At 54.8% G+C, this 14,331-nt stretch overlaps 1 protein-coding gene across 5 annotated transcripts in view; it reads left to right on the top strand.

The window, feature by feature from the left end:
* Positions 1-14,331, top strand: part of RALGPS1 (Ral GEF with PH domain and SH3 binding motif 1) — a 322,342-nt gene that overhangs the window by 276,417 nt on the left and 31,594 nt on the right. For all 5 annotated transcript variants that reach the window (XM_060154324.1, XM_060154322.1, XM_060154323.1 and 2 more), the window contains one exon: positions 3,443-3,510. In XM_060154324.1, coding sequence (XP_060010307.1) covers positions 3,443-3,510 — 68 coding nt within the window. The remainder of the gene's footprint in view (positions 1-3,442; positions 3,511-14,331) is intronic.

The following is a 14,331-nucleotide window of genomic DNA, read 5'->3' as shown; positions in this document are numbered from 1 at the left end:
CTCCCCACATGGTTCTAGTGATTGGCTATCTTTAGGAACATAAGCATAATGTCTTCAGTTGTTATTGTACAATATATTGTTACAATAGAATATAATACATTTTGATCTGTTACATAATCATAACAGCAATAAATAAAGGCCAGAGATTACCATTAAAATTACGTTTGCCACAAATTGCTCATTTTTACTTACAAAGCATTTGCTGTTCCTGAAAAGAGTACCCCGGAGTGGGAAATTATTCCCACTTAGGATCGGGGGTAATATTTTCCATTCATGTGCCAATAATGCGGTTAAGGAGACAGTAGTTTTTCATTTACACTAATATCCTTTAAGGAGAAAAATGGTCTATAAATACTTCTGGCCATGAGATAATCCTTGGACAAGCTGCAGGTTGTGAGTAATAACGCCTTCCGTTCTGAAGGACATTGAACACCCCCAGCACCTAATGCTTGGATTTCACAAAGGCCCTTTGTTGTGGTCCAAGTGGACAAACCCAGGGAGGAAGGCTGCATTCTTGCCCCGTGCCCAGACCACTGAGGGAGTCCCTTCCCAGGAAGACCCTGGCTCTGAGTGACATGGGACGCACAGGGCTTGCGACTCTGCTTGAGCGTCCCACACTCCCTGGCCCAACTCACCCCCCCGAGGCTTGGTCCCCACCCCAGAGGACGCAGGCTTAGCTCTTACCTTAATGACGTTGCCCCGACCTGCTTTGGAGACGTTGGGCCAAGGAGCCCAACCAGTGCTTTGTTTTCCTCAGCCTTTAGTCTATTTTATTTTATTTAAGAAAAATTACCCAAATTCCTACCACTTAGAAAGCCTGACTGTTGGCATCAAGTGAACATTATTTTGGACATTTTTCTATGCATAAAAGTACATATATATACATATATATATATATATATATGGAGAAGGATGGATAGGTGGATGGATGCAAGAATAGAATTTATTAAAATTGGATTATACCACACTTGCTATTTTTAATTAAAAGTATTTACTTTAATTTAACCAGAAAAAGGAACTGAAATAAAACATAAGGAATTGCTGCTCTTCAAATAAATATTTCTCCACCACAAGAGATATTGTTTCCTAAAAGGACCTTCTAAGATTAACAAAAGAGGTCAGGAAAAACATGAAGAGGTTGGAGTACCTAAGCTCCGTTTTTACTAGATTTCCATGGTGAGCAGAGTCCGTTGACTCTGGTCATGAAAGATGAGATCATTAGCAAGCTCCCCCCCCTTCACCTCCACTGTACCATCTTCCAAATCCTTGTGAGTTATCTTCTTATTTCTACGTCATCCAAGTTTATAACATACACCTCATGTTCAGGAATCATAATTCCTACTATTTCGTGTTTCGAAACATTTTCAATTCTTACCACCTGTCACTTCTCCAGTCCTGGAGTCTTTATTTTAAATCAATCCCTTATTTAGCCGGGTTTCGTCATGAAGTACGTTTTTCGGCAGTCCTACACTTTCGAAAGAGTCGTCCGATCTCTTTCATGAAAACATTTGCATCTGACTTGCTGGGCTCCTTTGCTTCCCTCCCCCAGGACACGCAGAGCTGCTCCACTGCCTGCTGGCACTGGATGCTGTTGTAGACAAAGCTCACGCCAGTCTGTTTTTTCCCTCTTATAAGCAACTTGTTTTGTCTACCTGGTGGGTCAAGAATTCCTTGAGGTTCAGAAGCTTCACAAGAGGAATGCCTCGGAGTGGAGGGTTCTGTACCAGATTTCCCTGGAACAGGGATGCTCTTTATTCATGACAGAGGAATTCTTTTGGTTTCTATCTTTGACTACTTCTGTGCCACTTCTTGGCTTTTCTCTTTCCAGCGTTCCAGGAATCCATACGTTGGATGTTCTGCCTTCCAAATCCATCAGCTTCTTTCTAATGGCTATAATCTCCATCTTCTTCATCGACAGTCACTGGGATGGTCTGTTTCTACTCTGGTATTCCTCCGGTCCTGTCTTGTTTCAGTCCTTGATTTGTTTGTTCCCCTAGGTTTCCAATCTCCCCTTTCATCTTACCCATTTGTGTTCTCATCTCATTTTTCGGGTTTTGTTTTATTCAGCCCGAGTTCTCAAGGACGTGGGGGATTTCCTCGTGTGCCTCGGGGCTGCCTTCTAGGTTGGGGAATCTGGACAAGGCTCTCTTCTTTCCTCTTTCCCTTTTTCCTGAGAGGACACTTGTAGCGTTTGCCACACCGTTTCTTTTCATCTTGCTTCCATGTGAGAGGCTCCATCTGGATATTCCACGGCTCTCATGAAGGGAGGCGACGTCTGACCCTGCTCCCCTGTGTGAGAGGGGCTGGTTTGCCTCCTGCTGGGCCGTGAGGCCCAGGGCTTCTCAGTCTCTGCCCTCTCGTGCAGCCGGCGGGGGGACGCAGGGCTCAGGCTCCATGGAGGCAGAGAGCAAGCGGTCTGTTTTATTGTAGACAGCGGCTCTATTGAAAGGCCTACAGCAGGGTTTCCTCCACCTAGTTTCGGGCTGTATCCCATTCCAGAAAAGGATACCCTCAGGTTTTGAATCATCCCCCACACACACACCGCCATGGAGGCTTCGCTTCCATCAGAGTATTCCCTACACTATCCATCTGGCCCATCCGTTTATCTCCAGAATCTGCAGCCGGTCAGAAGAGGGAAAGGGAAGGCCTCCCGCTCAGACCCACCAAGAAGTCTCAGAGGGCAGGATAGGAGCCGCACCGAGTTAGGACTCTTGGTTAGACTCCAGGATCCACTTTTTCTTTTCTTGGCTATGAGCTTCTGAAGTTCATGGCTTCAGTTTATACCCCCTCCCTTGCTGAGCAGCAGCTGGTGAGTTCTTTCACTCCTGAGCCTTTATAATTGTTTGTTCATTTTGTTGGGTGAGGGAGAAGTCTGGCAGCCGGCTTCACTCTTGTCATTTTCACCCAGAAGTTCTTAATCGATGCTTTTAAAAAATAGTAATAACCATTGCGTCAGGCCTCTCTGGGGGCATCTGAGAGAGAGTGCAGTCTAATGATTAAACGCCCTGGTTTGGGGTTTGGGGTCAGACAGCCCTGGTCCCCTGCTCGGCCACCTGTTAGCCCTGTGAATCCTGGGGAAGCTGCTTGACTTCGATGCTCCTCAGTTTCTTCCTCTACAAGACGGGGATGGTGTTCCTAGTTTATAGCGTTGTCTTGAGAATGAAGACTGTGCCGTCTGTGCCCGGCAGATGATGGGCCATGATTACACTGTTTACTGTGTCTTCCTTAACCATTATCTTTTGGTCATGGAAATCCCCTGGGGACATTGGAAGGAAGTGGCTGTGAGCTGGAGCCAACCTCAGAGTATTCCTGGGTTCTGTGACTTTAATAGCCCTTAACAGCCGTCCACCTTCTCAGTTCCAAGCGTGCACATGTTAGCTTCTGCTCCCCACCCCCTGACACACCAGAGCCCATCTAATCTTTTGAAAATCTTTGTTTTCAGACTGTCGCTCAGAATTGAGCCAGGAAGCAGCTCCCCGAGACTAGTCTCTTCCAAGGAAGATCTTGCAGGTATCGTAGCCACCTCAAGTGGGGGCAGACTCTCCAGTAACCCTAACGTGGCTGCCAGGGTTGGTCTTTCCTGTGGAGCCAAAGGCCAGAGTCCGGTTTGCAGGCTGGCAGACTCAGCGTCCCTGCTTACAGCCTGCCCAGGCTTCGGATCACATGGGGCCCCTCTGGGCTGGGGCTCCCTGGAAGAGCCTGAGACCTAAGACAGGCAAGGTCAGAACCCCAAGCCGGGAGCATGCACAGGATAGAGAAAACCCCAGCACCTTCCCCCAGTCACCTGGACCCTTGTCATTGGGCCCACCGCCAGGCTCGGGTTGACAAGCCCCGGAAGGGTGTGCGGGATGCCTGGGGTATTTCCCACCACACACAGACGGCTCGCCTTCCTCGGGCATCAGTTTTATTGACATACTGACAGTGTTCCCTAGAGATTAGGGGCCCAGGCTTTGAAGTCAAATCCAAGCTATGCCGTTCCCAGCTTTGTCACTTTACCTCTCTGATGCTCACTGGCCTCATCCACAAGATGGAGGTGACACTAGCTCTCACTTTGCAGGGCTGTGCCACCTGGGCAGGGTCACACTTTAAAGCCCTCTGCCCACGTGTGCACGCGGTGTTAGCTGCTTCAGAGTCATGTCTGTGAGTTTCCTTTTATCCGTATTCCAGCCAACTCTCGTCACTGGGACTGAGCTCTGCTGCTGCCTGGGGAGGGACCAGATTGGGGGCGGGGGTCTGACTGTACTTCCTCCTCCTGGTTTGAGCTTGGGTGACATCAACCTGGGTTCTAGGCCACTGCAGTCTTGGACAAGCCACGTCATGCCCTCTGGGCCTCAGTTTCCTTACCTATAAGATGGGGATAATAAGTCGTCCATCCCAGAGTCGCTGGAACGTCAAAATGGAAATGATATTCAGAAGGCACGCAGTGTAGAGTCTGACAGGCAGTGAGTGTTTGGTGAGGGGGCGGCTGTCGCAGGCTGCCGCCTGGTGTCGTGCCACCCCCAGCCTGTCGATGTCTCAAGCCACTCTTTCTCCTTTCTGGAGCCAGGCCAGTGCAGCAGTGCTGCTGGCCCAGGGCCGCAGAGCCACTAGCCACTAGCCCTCCCAAACAAGGCCTCTGCCCTGAGGGTTTTCTCTAGGCTCCTTACCTTTCCCAGCCTCTCCTGGCTCCATTGTGCAGGTTGGACCCTGTCCCTAGTCCCTCCTGGGGTGGTGGTCGGGTGTCCCACAGTAACTTAGCAGAGGGAGACACTGGTTGATCCACACAGCCTTGGGAGTCCTGCTGTCCACACCTCAAGAGACAGTCAGAGTGCTGGCCTGAGCTTGATTTTCACAGTGTTCCATGAGCCTAATATGAAAATATCTTCTGCAGTCTCCTCCCACATCCACTGCCTTCCACACGTGGCAGATGACCCACCAGCAGAGGTGACCAGAAGGGAAGCTCCTGGCACTGGTCTTTCTCTGCCTTCTCAGCTCTGCCCCTGTTCTAGAACCTTCCCCCACTCAGTCGGCTGTGTTCCGGACGCTCAGCTACACCTGACCTTGGGTAGGGGGTGGACGGGGGGCAGGGATTTCATCAGAGGGATGTAGGAAGTAGCAGTAGGATTCTAAAGCAATCATTTAGGGCCACAGAAGGAACAATAGGAAACTCTAGCCACTCAAGACTATTTCTTCAGGAGAGAATGCCAGAATTCCGGAGCCGGAGAGTGGGCTCCAATACGAAGTGTTCTGCCCTTCGGGGTCTCCTCCAAATTAGTTTGAATAAGAGGCCTCTGCACCCTGTCTGGGTAATATACCTTGTCAGGATGACCACATACATCTCTGGCCTTCCCCAGGTGCTCACAAGTGCCCACCACCACACTTTCTACCCTCCAGACATGCTGGAAGATTCATCTCCCAGTGCCCCAGGTTGGAGACAGGAGCCAGACGCAGAAAACTAACACTGCTAGTTGGGGGTCTGCAGGACTGGACCACTCACTGAGCCCAGGGCCGGAAAGAGCGAGCTGCTTTCACTTTTGACCCCTGCCTATGATGGAAACCAGTACTGGAGCTGGGACCCAGCCGCCGGTCCAGCCTCCTCAAGGTTCAGCTGGACTCTCCTTCCATCCCATCCCCCATCACCTCCACCTGCTCCGTTGTGTATTAGCCATGTGAAACCAGAAGCCAGCAAGTTAGCTAACCTCAAGCATCAGTCAGAAAATCCTGGCAGGAAACAGAATTGCCCCCGGATGACTCACCGGAAGAAACTTAATGAAGGTGAAATGGCAGCAGGAATAAATACTTCACACAAAGGATAGCGAGGCCCCCAGCGCCTCTAGGCTGAAGGACCTGGTGGGGAAAAATGTTACCCACTCTGGCAAGCTCTGAGTCGCAGAGGACGGTCAGCTTGGCAGGAGCTGTGGTAGCGGAGGGTGAAGCAGGAAGGAGGGGGGAGAAAAAAATGCGCTGACCTCTCTCTCCTCTGCCCTCCCACCCCATCTGCTGCCAGAGCCTCCCATCGGCCAAACCCAATTGGAGGCCTGGGTGAGGGAGCCAAGAGATGCCTCTCGGGGGTCAGCCTCCCACAGGCACCAAGCAGGGCAAAGAATGCATCTGAAGGGTCAGACAGAACAGCCCACATACCCGCCAAGCCTCAATTTCTCCATCTGTAAAGCGGGCATAATCATACCTCCCACAGTGAGCTGTGCAAATGTATTGAGGTCGCGTGTGTGTAAAACACTTCGCAAGTCCCTGACTCATGGGACACACTCATCAAGGGTAACTTTATTAGGATGATGATATTCTTGTCAATATTATGATTCTGCCTCTGTCACCTGAATCACTCCTCAGGTCTTAGCAAAATGTCATGGCCCCAGGGAAGCCTTTCCTCCACCCAGCCCCACCCCCGCCCCCCAGGTCAGGCCCCCTGTTACACCGTGGGCAAGGAGCACACCATGGCCCTAACGCAGCCCACCCTGGTTTGTAACGCAGCCGTGGGCACGTTGGCGGCTTGCTCACTGCGACAGCAGAGCTGAGGTGGGGACAGAGACCCCATGGCCTGCAAAGCCTAAAACATTCACTACCTGGCCTTTTCCAGAGTTTGCCCACCTTGCGTTATACCCTCTTGCAGCTTCTTTGTCCCTCTGTGTCTGCTTTCCCCACCAGCCCGGGGTTCCCAGAGCCCGGCACCTGGGGCGCTTGGTCTCTGGGCTCCTGGCGGGGCCCTGTGGGCACCTGGTTCCCGGGCTGCCTGCTGACTCCACGTTCCTCCCAGAAAAGTACTGAGGCCGGCGTTTCCACACAGTGTGGCCGGCAGACCCAGGCGCCCAGGAGCGTCTGCACTGACTTTTCAAATCCCTGGCTCCAGCCTGGAAGCAGGATGTTAAGGTTTTCACTGATCACCAGAGGGCCCAGGCGCGTCTGGAAGGCTTCAGACGCACTCAGTGGTCCCGGCTTCCCACCCTCAGACGACAGAGGGGACCCGCGGGGTCCCGTGGGGGGCGGGGCCAGAGGGCAGCTCCAGGGAGGCCTTCTGCGTCTGGCAATTAGACTGGGCTGCGTGGCAGGAGCCCGACCAGATCCGGGGACAGGAATGTGCCTCTTGCAGGCCCAGGAATGGGAGGAACGCAGCCTCCCTCGGCTCCCTGGGATGGGGGCCGGGCCTACAGCTCTGGGCTCTTTCCAGCCAGCAGGCACCCCACACCTGCCGAGGAAAGGCCCCAAGAGGCATCTGTTTACCCGAGGCTTCACATGCCAGGGCCGGCTGTGAGCCAGGCCCCGGCGGAACCCCGCGAAGACCTGCCCTCCTGGGCTCCATTCACGCCTTATTGGGGGAGGCAGGCATCAGAAGGCGTGAGGGGACGGGGGGCACTCCGTCGCTGCGATGCCCCTGCGCCCCACTCTCCACCCCTGGGGAGCAGCTGTGCTAGCAGCTCTGTACCGACAGATGGACAGACTGTGAGAAGGGAAGTGGAGAAACCTTCTCAGTTTCTGGTCTGGGGAGAAAAAAGGCCAGGAATGCCACGTCTTCTATCCCCCCCCCCATATGTAATGTTTAGTTTATATAAATGAACTAATATTTTCCTGGAGAGCAAAAATCATAAAGAACGTTGACCCCAAGAGAGGGCAAGTGATGTTTGTGTGTGCCTTGGACCCGGTGAAGACATTTCCAGATCTCGGGAGCCCCACCTCCACATGGCTGAACCAACTGACAGGTTTTCTCTGAAGATTCTTTGGCAGCAAAGCAAGTCCATGGAAAATCTCACCCTGGGCCGCAAGTTTCCTTCAGGACTGCTCTCCGACACACCTTTCCATCTTCCTTGTTCTATGGCTCAGCGGGTAACAGCCCTGCTTTGGAGTCAGGCGGACCTGAGCGCAAGGGCTGGCTCCCGCACTTCCTAGCTCTGGGACCTTGGGCAATTGGCGTAGCCCCTCTGAGCCTCGGTTTTCTTACTGGTGAAATGAGAATAGGAATAAATACTTCACGTAGGCTTACTTCACAGGGCTGAGGCTGGGCCGGAAAAGCCCTTAGATAGGGCCTGGCACGCGCTTAGCACTAAGGAATGTTAGCTCCTGGCCCTCGCAGGCAGGCTCTGATGCTGACCGGATGGAGGGGCAGCGTGACACAGCCAGCAGAGCACTGGACGGGGGGCTGGAGTGCCCTCACCTCAGCTCCAGCTCACCACTCACCAGCCGCGCCAGGTACCACGGCCGCGTAACCTGCCAGCCCAGGACCTAGCGGCACAAAGCGAACATTTTATTCTATGCATAGATTTGCAGGTCAGGAATCTGGACAGGAAACAGCCTGTCCAAATTCTGCTCCACGATATCTGGGGTCTCAGTCGGAAAGACTTGAAGGCTGAGAGGGACTTGATGCTGGGGGCTGGAACCATCTGGACATGCGTGGTGCTGGCTGGTTATCTGGGGCAGAACACGAACATACATGTGGCCTCCCGTGTGGCCTGGGCTCCCCTGCCGCGTGGCAGTCTCATAACTCTTGCATGGCATTGCTCCCCGAAAGCGGATGTCCCCAAAGCATCATGGCATCTGTGTGACCCACCTCGGAAGTCACATAGCCTTGCTTTTGCCATACCCTGTAGGTCAAGGCAGCCTACAAAGGCCTGCCAGGCCCAAGGAGAGGGCAGGTAGACCTCTCCACTTGGTTCATGGTAGGGAAACAGGGGTGCAGAGATAATAATAGTAATCGTAATAGTAACGGCAGCTAACACGTACTGAGGGTGTACTCTCTGCCAGGCACTGTTCTAGGCCCATCCCACGCGCCCGCTTGGTGAGCCTCACACCTACCCTGGGAGGTGGGGGGGCGTGTGTGTGCAATATCATCCCCATCCTATAGGTGAAGGTGCTGGGGTGCATGCCCTCACCCCCCATCTTATGCCTGGAGGAAGGGGCAGAGCCAGTTGCTGAGCCCAGGGTTCTGGACTGGTTGTCACCTGTACCCAACACGTGGAAGAAGCAGGATGCACCGGAGGGCCCCAGAGCACTCTGGGCTCTGTCCCCATCATCTGTGCAGGGCAGGAAGCACCCTGCTTCTGGTGACAACCTTGGCACATCTGTGACTTTCCCACAGACACTTGGAGTCGCAGGCTGTCCCAACGTGGTCCTTAGAAGGCTGGTTCCATGTAAGAGTAGAACTCCAAACCTGCTTTGGCATTAACTCTCCTTCCCTCGCCCCAGCTGGGGCCTGACTACCTGTGATGAGAGAGCAGGGGTGTTGGCCGCTCTCCCTCCCTGGGCGTTTCTCCACCTTCCTCGGCTTGCTAACTGCAGGGTCTCCACCTTCCTCGGCTTGCCGACTGCAGGGTCTCCACCTTCCTCGGCTTGCTGACTGCAGGGTCTGGGTGCCAAGAACGGTGCGGGCACAGTGCCGACTCCAGATGCTTCTTCCTCTCATGGGTTTTGTAGAGATTCCAGCGGTCCCTTGGCCCAGGCAGATGAAGATTTATTCCAGGGGCCACTGCATGGCCCCTCGGTCTGTGCCCGCCACCAGCTTCTTGCTGCTTGGTATCCCCTCAAGCCTTCAGCTCCACGCCAGCTCTCCTCACAGGGACCACCTTGGTCCATGGGAGGCCGTACCTGTCCTGGTACTGATGGACCTGTGAGCACAGCTAACCCTAGTGTGGCCACCACTGTCCTCTGGCTGCAGCCATGTGGGCCAGGCCTGAGTGAGCCACTGGGAGCGCCCTGGGTTTCCCAGCTGCTGGGGGACATAGAGCAAGCTCCTCAAGTGGCCTGGAGACCCCTCACTGTGGTTGAGGAGAGGGAGAGAGCACTGCACGAGTGAGGGACGAGGACCCCCCCACACCCTCTTATATTCTCAGAGTGGGTAGGGGCTCCTAGTGAGGGGCTCAAGAGCCAGGGAGCCAGTTCACCCTGGAGTTCACACCTACTTGTCCCTGGAGTCTCCCATCTTAGTAGCCTGTTAGCGTCAAGGTCAAGCAGATGAGCCAGGACTTAAACCTGCTGCCTGCGGGGGTCTGGGGACCTGGGCCTCTGGCTCTGAGGAGAAAGCGTCTGGGCCTCACCGCAGTTGAAGGGTGATCAGATGCCATTTTTCAGAAGGAAATGAACTGAGTGAGTGTGAGATAGAGCCTGGCTCACAGTAAGGACCTGTAAGAGCTACATGTATGAGAAACAAAGAACGCGTGTGAATGTAAAAGTCACCGGCTCCCAGGCTCCACCATGAAACCTGGCCAGAGAAGGCTTTCAACACAAACAGACTTTCTGTGCAGAGGGGCCCCCGGGCCCTGGAGGGCCGCAGGGCTCTGGCAGACCCAGGGAGGGCCCCGGCCTGAGAACAGGGCTCTCAGCCCACGCAGGAAAGAACCCAAAAGACACAGAGCCCCTTGGAATCGGGCGAAGGTGGGCGCTGCACCCCAGACGCTCAGGGCGGTGCTCAGTGGCCCCGGACCGTGCCAGTTGTCATCCTGGTCTCCAGGGACGACGCGGAGGCGCGGAGCCTGAGCAGGCTGGACCACGGGCTCCCAGCTCAGCCCAGGCAGAGGCTGGACTGGAATGCAAGTCTTGTGATTCCAGATTGAGTCGTTTCCCTCCGACACAGCTGCCTCCCATTAATTTCGAATGTGTGAGACTTGGAGCACAGCCCCGAGAGCGGCGGCAGGGCTGCCAGGGTGCTTAGATCGGGCAGTGCTGACCCGGGACAGGGCCGCTCTGATGCCGCTGGAACCCGTGGGAACGAGGCTCCCTATCCCAGCCACGTGTCCTCCTCCGCAGAGCCGGCTTCTCTGCAGCCGTGGGCACGGCGCTGGGCCATTCGGCACACTTGGCTGGCGCTCCGACTGCTCGCCCAGGCCTGCACTGGGCACTGGGGACACGGTCCCTTCCTCCCGGGGCTGGTGTCGGGCGGGGGTGGGGATGGACGGTCAGCAGGAGATCACACACAGATGGATGGATGGGCGCCGAGAAGGCCAGGCACAGGGCACACGTGCCCAGGAGGATGGGGTTGCCGCCCTCTTTGTGAGAACTCAGGGACCTGAATTCTGTGAAGCGCTGGGCCCTGCATCTCAATGAAAGCCCTCGCCCGTGTCTAATTTCACCCCTGAGGGTGGGAGAAGACCAGCAGTTCTTTCCCTCCCAAGAGAAACGTACAGGATGAACAGGAGGTCGTTTCTGGGGTGCTCTGGGCTTGTCTGCTGTGGTCCACGCTGATGGTTAGAAGAGGCCCCTGGCTCCTGGCAGACTCCTGGTGCTGGCTGGCCGGCCAAGGCCACCTCTGAGAGGAGGACATGACAGCTGAGACCAGGGGCTGCTGCAGTCAGAATCGTGCAACACTTCTGAGCCGTCTTCGTTTAGAATATGGACGAAGCACGAGATCACTTTCTTTGTGAATTTAAAATGATCATTTTCTCAAATATCTGTTCTGTCGATCCTGGTTTCACACATGTTCCTTCTTAGCCTTTCTCTTCTCCTCCCACAAACACTGGTTTCCCGCCTTCTGTCCCAGGCCTTCCCCCTTCCCACTGAACTTACAGCCTGGATGTCTTGCCCACTCCCGGGGCTCCACACACCCCTGTGCTGACAAGTCCTGCACACCTGTCCGCAGCTGCTGTGTCTCCCGAGCACCTCACCCATCTACCCAGTGGCCCGCAGACATCAATCCCAAACTGAGCTTCTCATCGGCCCCCCCAGCCTGCTCCCTCCTTGGTGAGGAGCACTAGCCTCCACTGATGGTTGCCCCCGAATCCCCCTCATGCCACTCAGCTGGTCCGCCTCCTAGACACCTGTGGCTCCCATCTCTCCTTCCCAGCCTGTGGTCTGGACCAGAGTGAGATTTCTAGGGTGCAGATCTGAGCATATCACCCCCTCTCCTAGAAATCTCCACGCCTTCCCCTCATTGAGCTCTAGGCCCCTCTGGGCCCGCCCCCCCGCTGACACACACACACACACACACACACACACACACACACACACTCTCTCTCTCTCTCTCTCTCTCTCTCTCTCTCTCTCTCTCTCTCTCTCTCTCTCTCTCTCTCTCTCGCCACCCTCAGCTCTTCAGCCTGGCTGGCTCTCTGCAGTTTCTCGAGTAGGTCCTGTGTCTGTTGTCGTGGGTTCCTTCTGCCTGTACGGCTGCCCCTGCTGGAACTCCTGCGCCAATCTGGAGGTCTGACCCTCCGGGTCCTCTCTGACCTTCCTGTGTTCTCAGGTGCCCTGATCATGGCTCCACTGCTCAGCAGCCCCTCGCCCGACCCTTCCGACCGCAGGTCCCACACCGTTGAGATGCCCACAGGGCGTGCGAGGCAGTGTTACTGTGAAGCCTGCATCAGATCCTGTGTACAGAACACTGAGCACAGCATCTGGAACCCTGTAGGTGCTCGATGAATGTCAGCCGTCACCACCACCACCACCATTATGGTCGTGGTAGTTATTCAATTGATGTATTGAATAGTTCTTGCTATCACCGTATTTATTTATTTTTTTCCTATCCAAGCTTGTGTCTTTCCTGGGTGTAGTTATCTGGTTGCTTGTCTCTGCCCCCACTTGAGTGTAACTGCATGAAGGCAGAACATCAGCTCTAATTCAGAGTGGCCGTACCGCACCTGGCCCGGGGGTTGTTGAGGAAGGCGGGAGGCTGCTGTGTCGTTTCCTCCTCACAGGCAACCTGCCAGGCCAGACCACTGCCCCCATCTTGCAGATGCAGAATTCAGGCTCAGAGGTACGAGTGACTCGCCCAAGGTCACTCAGCCGGGAGGTGGCAGATACCAGTGGGAGCCCAGGCCTGTCTGCCTCTGGATTCTACGTTCTTTGCTGTCGCCATTCATCATCCTTAATCCTGTCCACTCCAAAGCCACTATTAGAGGGCCCTGTGCTCTTTTCTCTTCCAGTCAATGAGTGGTCTGTTGGGCAGCATGTCAGTTTCTTGAGAGAAATGTAATGAAAACCAGATTTCTTTCATGATATCTCGTTCCCCAGTGACTGTCAGTTCTCATATGTTCCAATAAAACTGCTAAAGAAACAGCCACTTAAAGATTATTCATGGAAAAATTTTGCAGAGGAAAAATAGAGCAATCTTCTGAGATAGTCAAGCCGCGTGGTCAGTTTTTCCAACTGTCCGTGCCATATCGGGCTGGGCAGTGGGGACCACACTCTGCTAAGCCAGGCCAGGGCCAGGCTCATTATCACTGCGCCCGCCCCAAGGACAGGGAAAAACAAACTTGCCAGCCCCCCGCTCAGAACCGGTCCCAGAAGACACGTGTCCCTGGTGCTGTCACGTGGTGGCCCCCCCCAGGCCTTGGGGCAGGAACGTGAGGCCTTTCAGTAGCAGAGTGTTACTTAACGGTCAGAGAAGCCACCTCCATCCCTAGGTCCCAGCTGAATGGAAATTCTTCTTCTTCGCCGTCAAACCCGGGCTGTTGGTCCGCAATGCAGGGATGGGAGTGTCTGAGACCCAGGGCAGTCTGAGCAGCCTCAGCGTGGAGCCTGGGCCTAGGGAGATCACAGCCTCTTCTGCTTGCGCCCCACCCCCCGCCCCCCAACCCTTCCCTCAGCTGGCTGGAGGGGCATCTGAGGCCAGGCATGCCTCCTGTCCAAAGCAGGGAGAAGAGGGGGGCGGATCTGGGCCTCGGGCTGGAGGGAGAGTGAGGAGCTGAGTGGGAGAAACCAAGGATGAGTCCGGAGGCTTGGGAGAGCCAGAACTGGGGGTCAGAGCCAGGATGCAGGAACCACCGGAGACAGGTGGGGAAGGGAGTGGATCAGGAGTGAGCAGAGGCTGAGGAAGTTCCCAGAAGAGCTCTTGCTGCACACACGGCCGGTTAAAGGAGCAAATCCGGCATGCCTCTGCCACGTGACCTGGTGTGCCTCCGACACGAGGCCGAGGATAGCCAAAGTATCAACTGCACAGGAGTCATCGAATTCAGACACTGAAGTGTTTACACAAGCCTGGCACACAGTTGCTGCATGATAGATGTCAGTCTCCTTCACCTTCCCTTCCTCGGGAGTAGCAGTTGGACCTTATCCATCACATGTTGCCTTCAGGAAGTGCCTCCTGCTTATCAGATCACCTCAGGTGTGTCACCGTGTTCCTCCTTCCCAGGTTTCCACTAATGCCTGACCTTTGAACTGCTAGAGCTCCTCTCCCGCCACGTGGGCCCCACTCGCCACGACCAGCACAGTGGTGTAGCCCTGGGCCCAGGTCCTGCGCATGGTAGATATAGAAGCCCTGGCTCTCTTACCTGCAAATCAGCCCTCCTCGGAGGACCCGCCCACAGCACGGGGCCCCGGCCCTTAGCATTCAGTTATCACCATTCTTAATACTACGACACCACCAGTTCAAACCACAAGGAGGAGCCAGGCGATCTGACCTTTATCATAATTTCTGAA

Source organism: Lagenorhynchus albirostris, chromosome 7 (genome assembly GCF_949774975.1).
Source record: "Lagenorhynchus albirostris chromosome 7, mLagAlb1.1, whole genome shotgun sequence".
Lineage (NCBI taxonomy): Eukaryota > Metazoa > Chordata > Mammalia > Artiodactyla > Delphinidae > Lagenorhynchus > Lagenorhynchus albirostris.
This window is presented reverse-complemented; position numbering and strand designations above follow the sequence as displayed.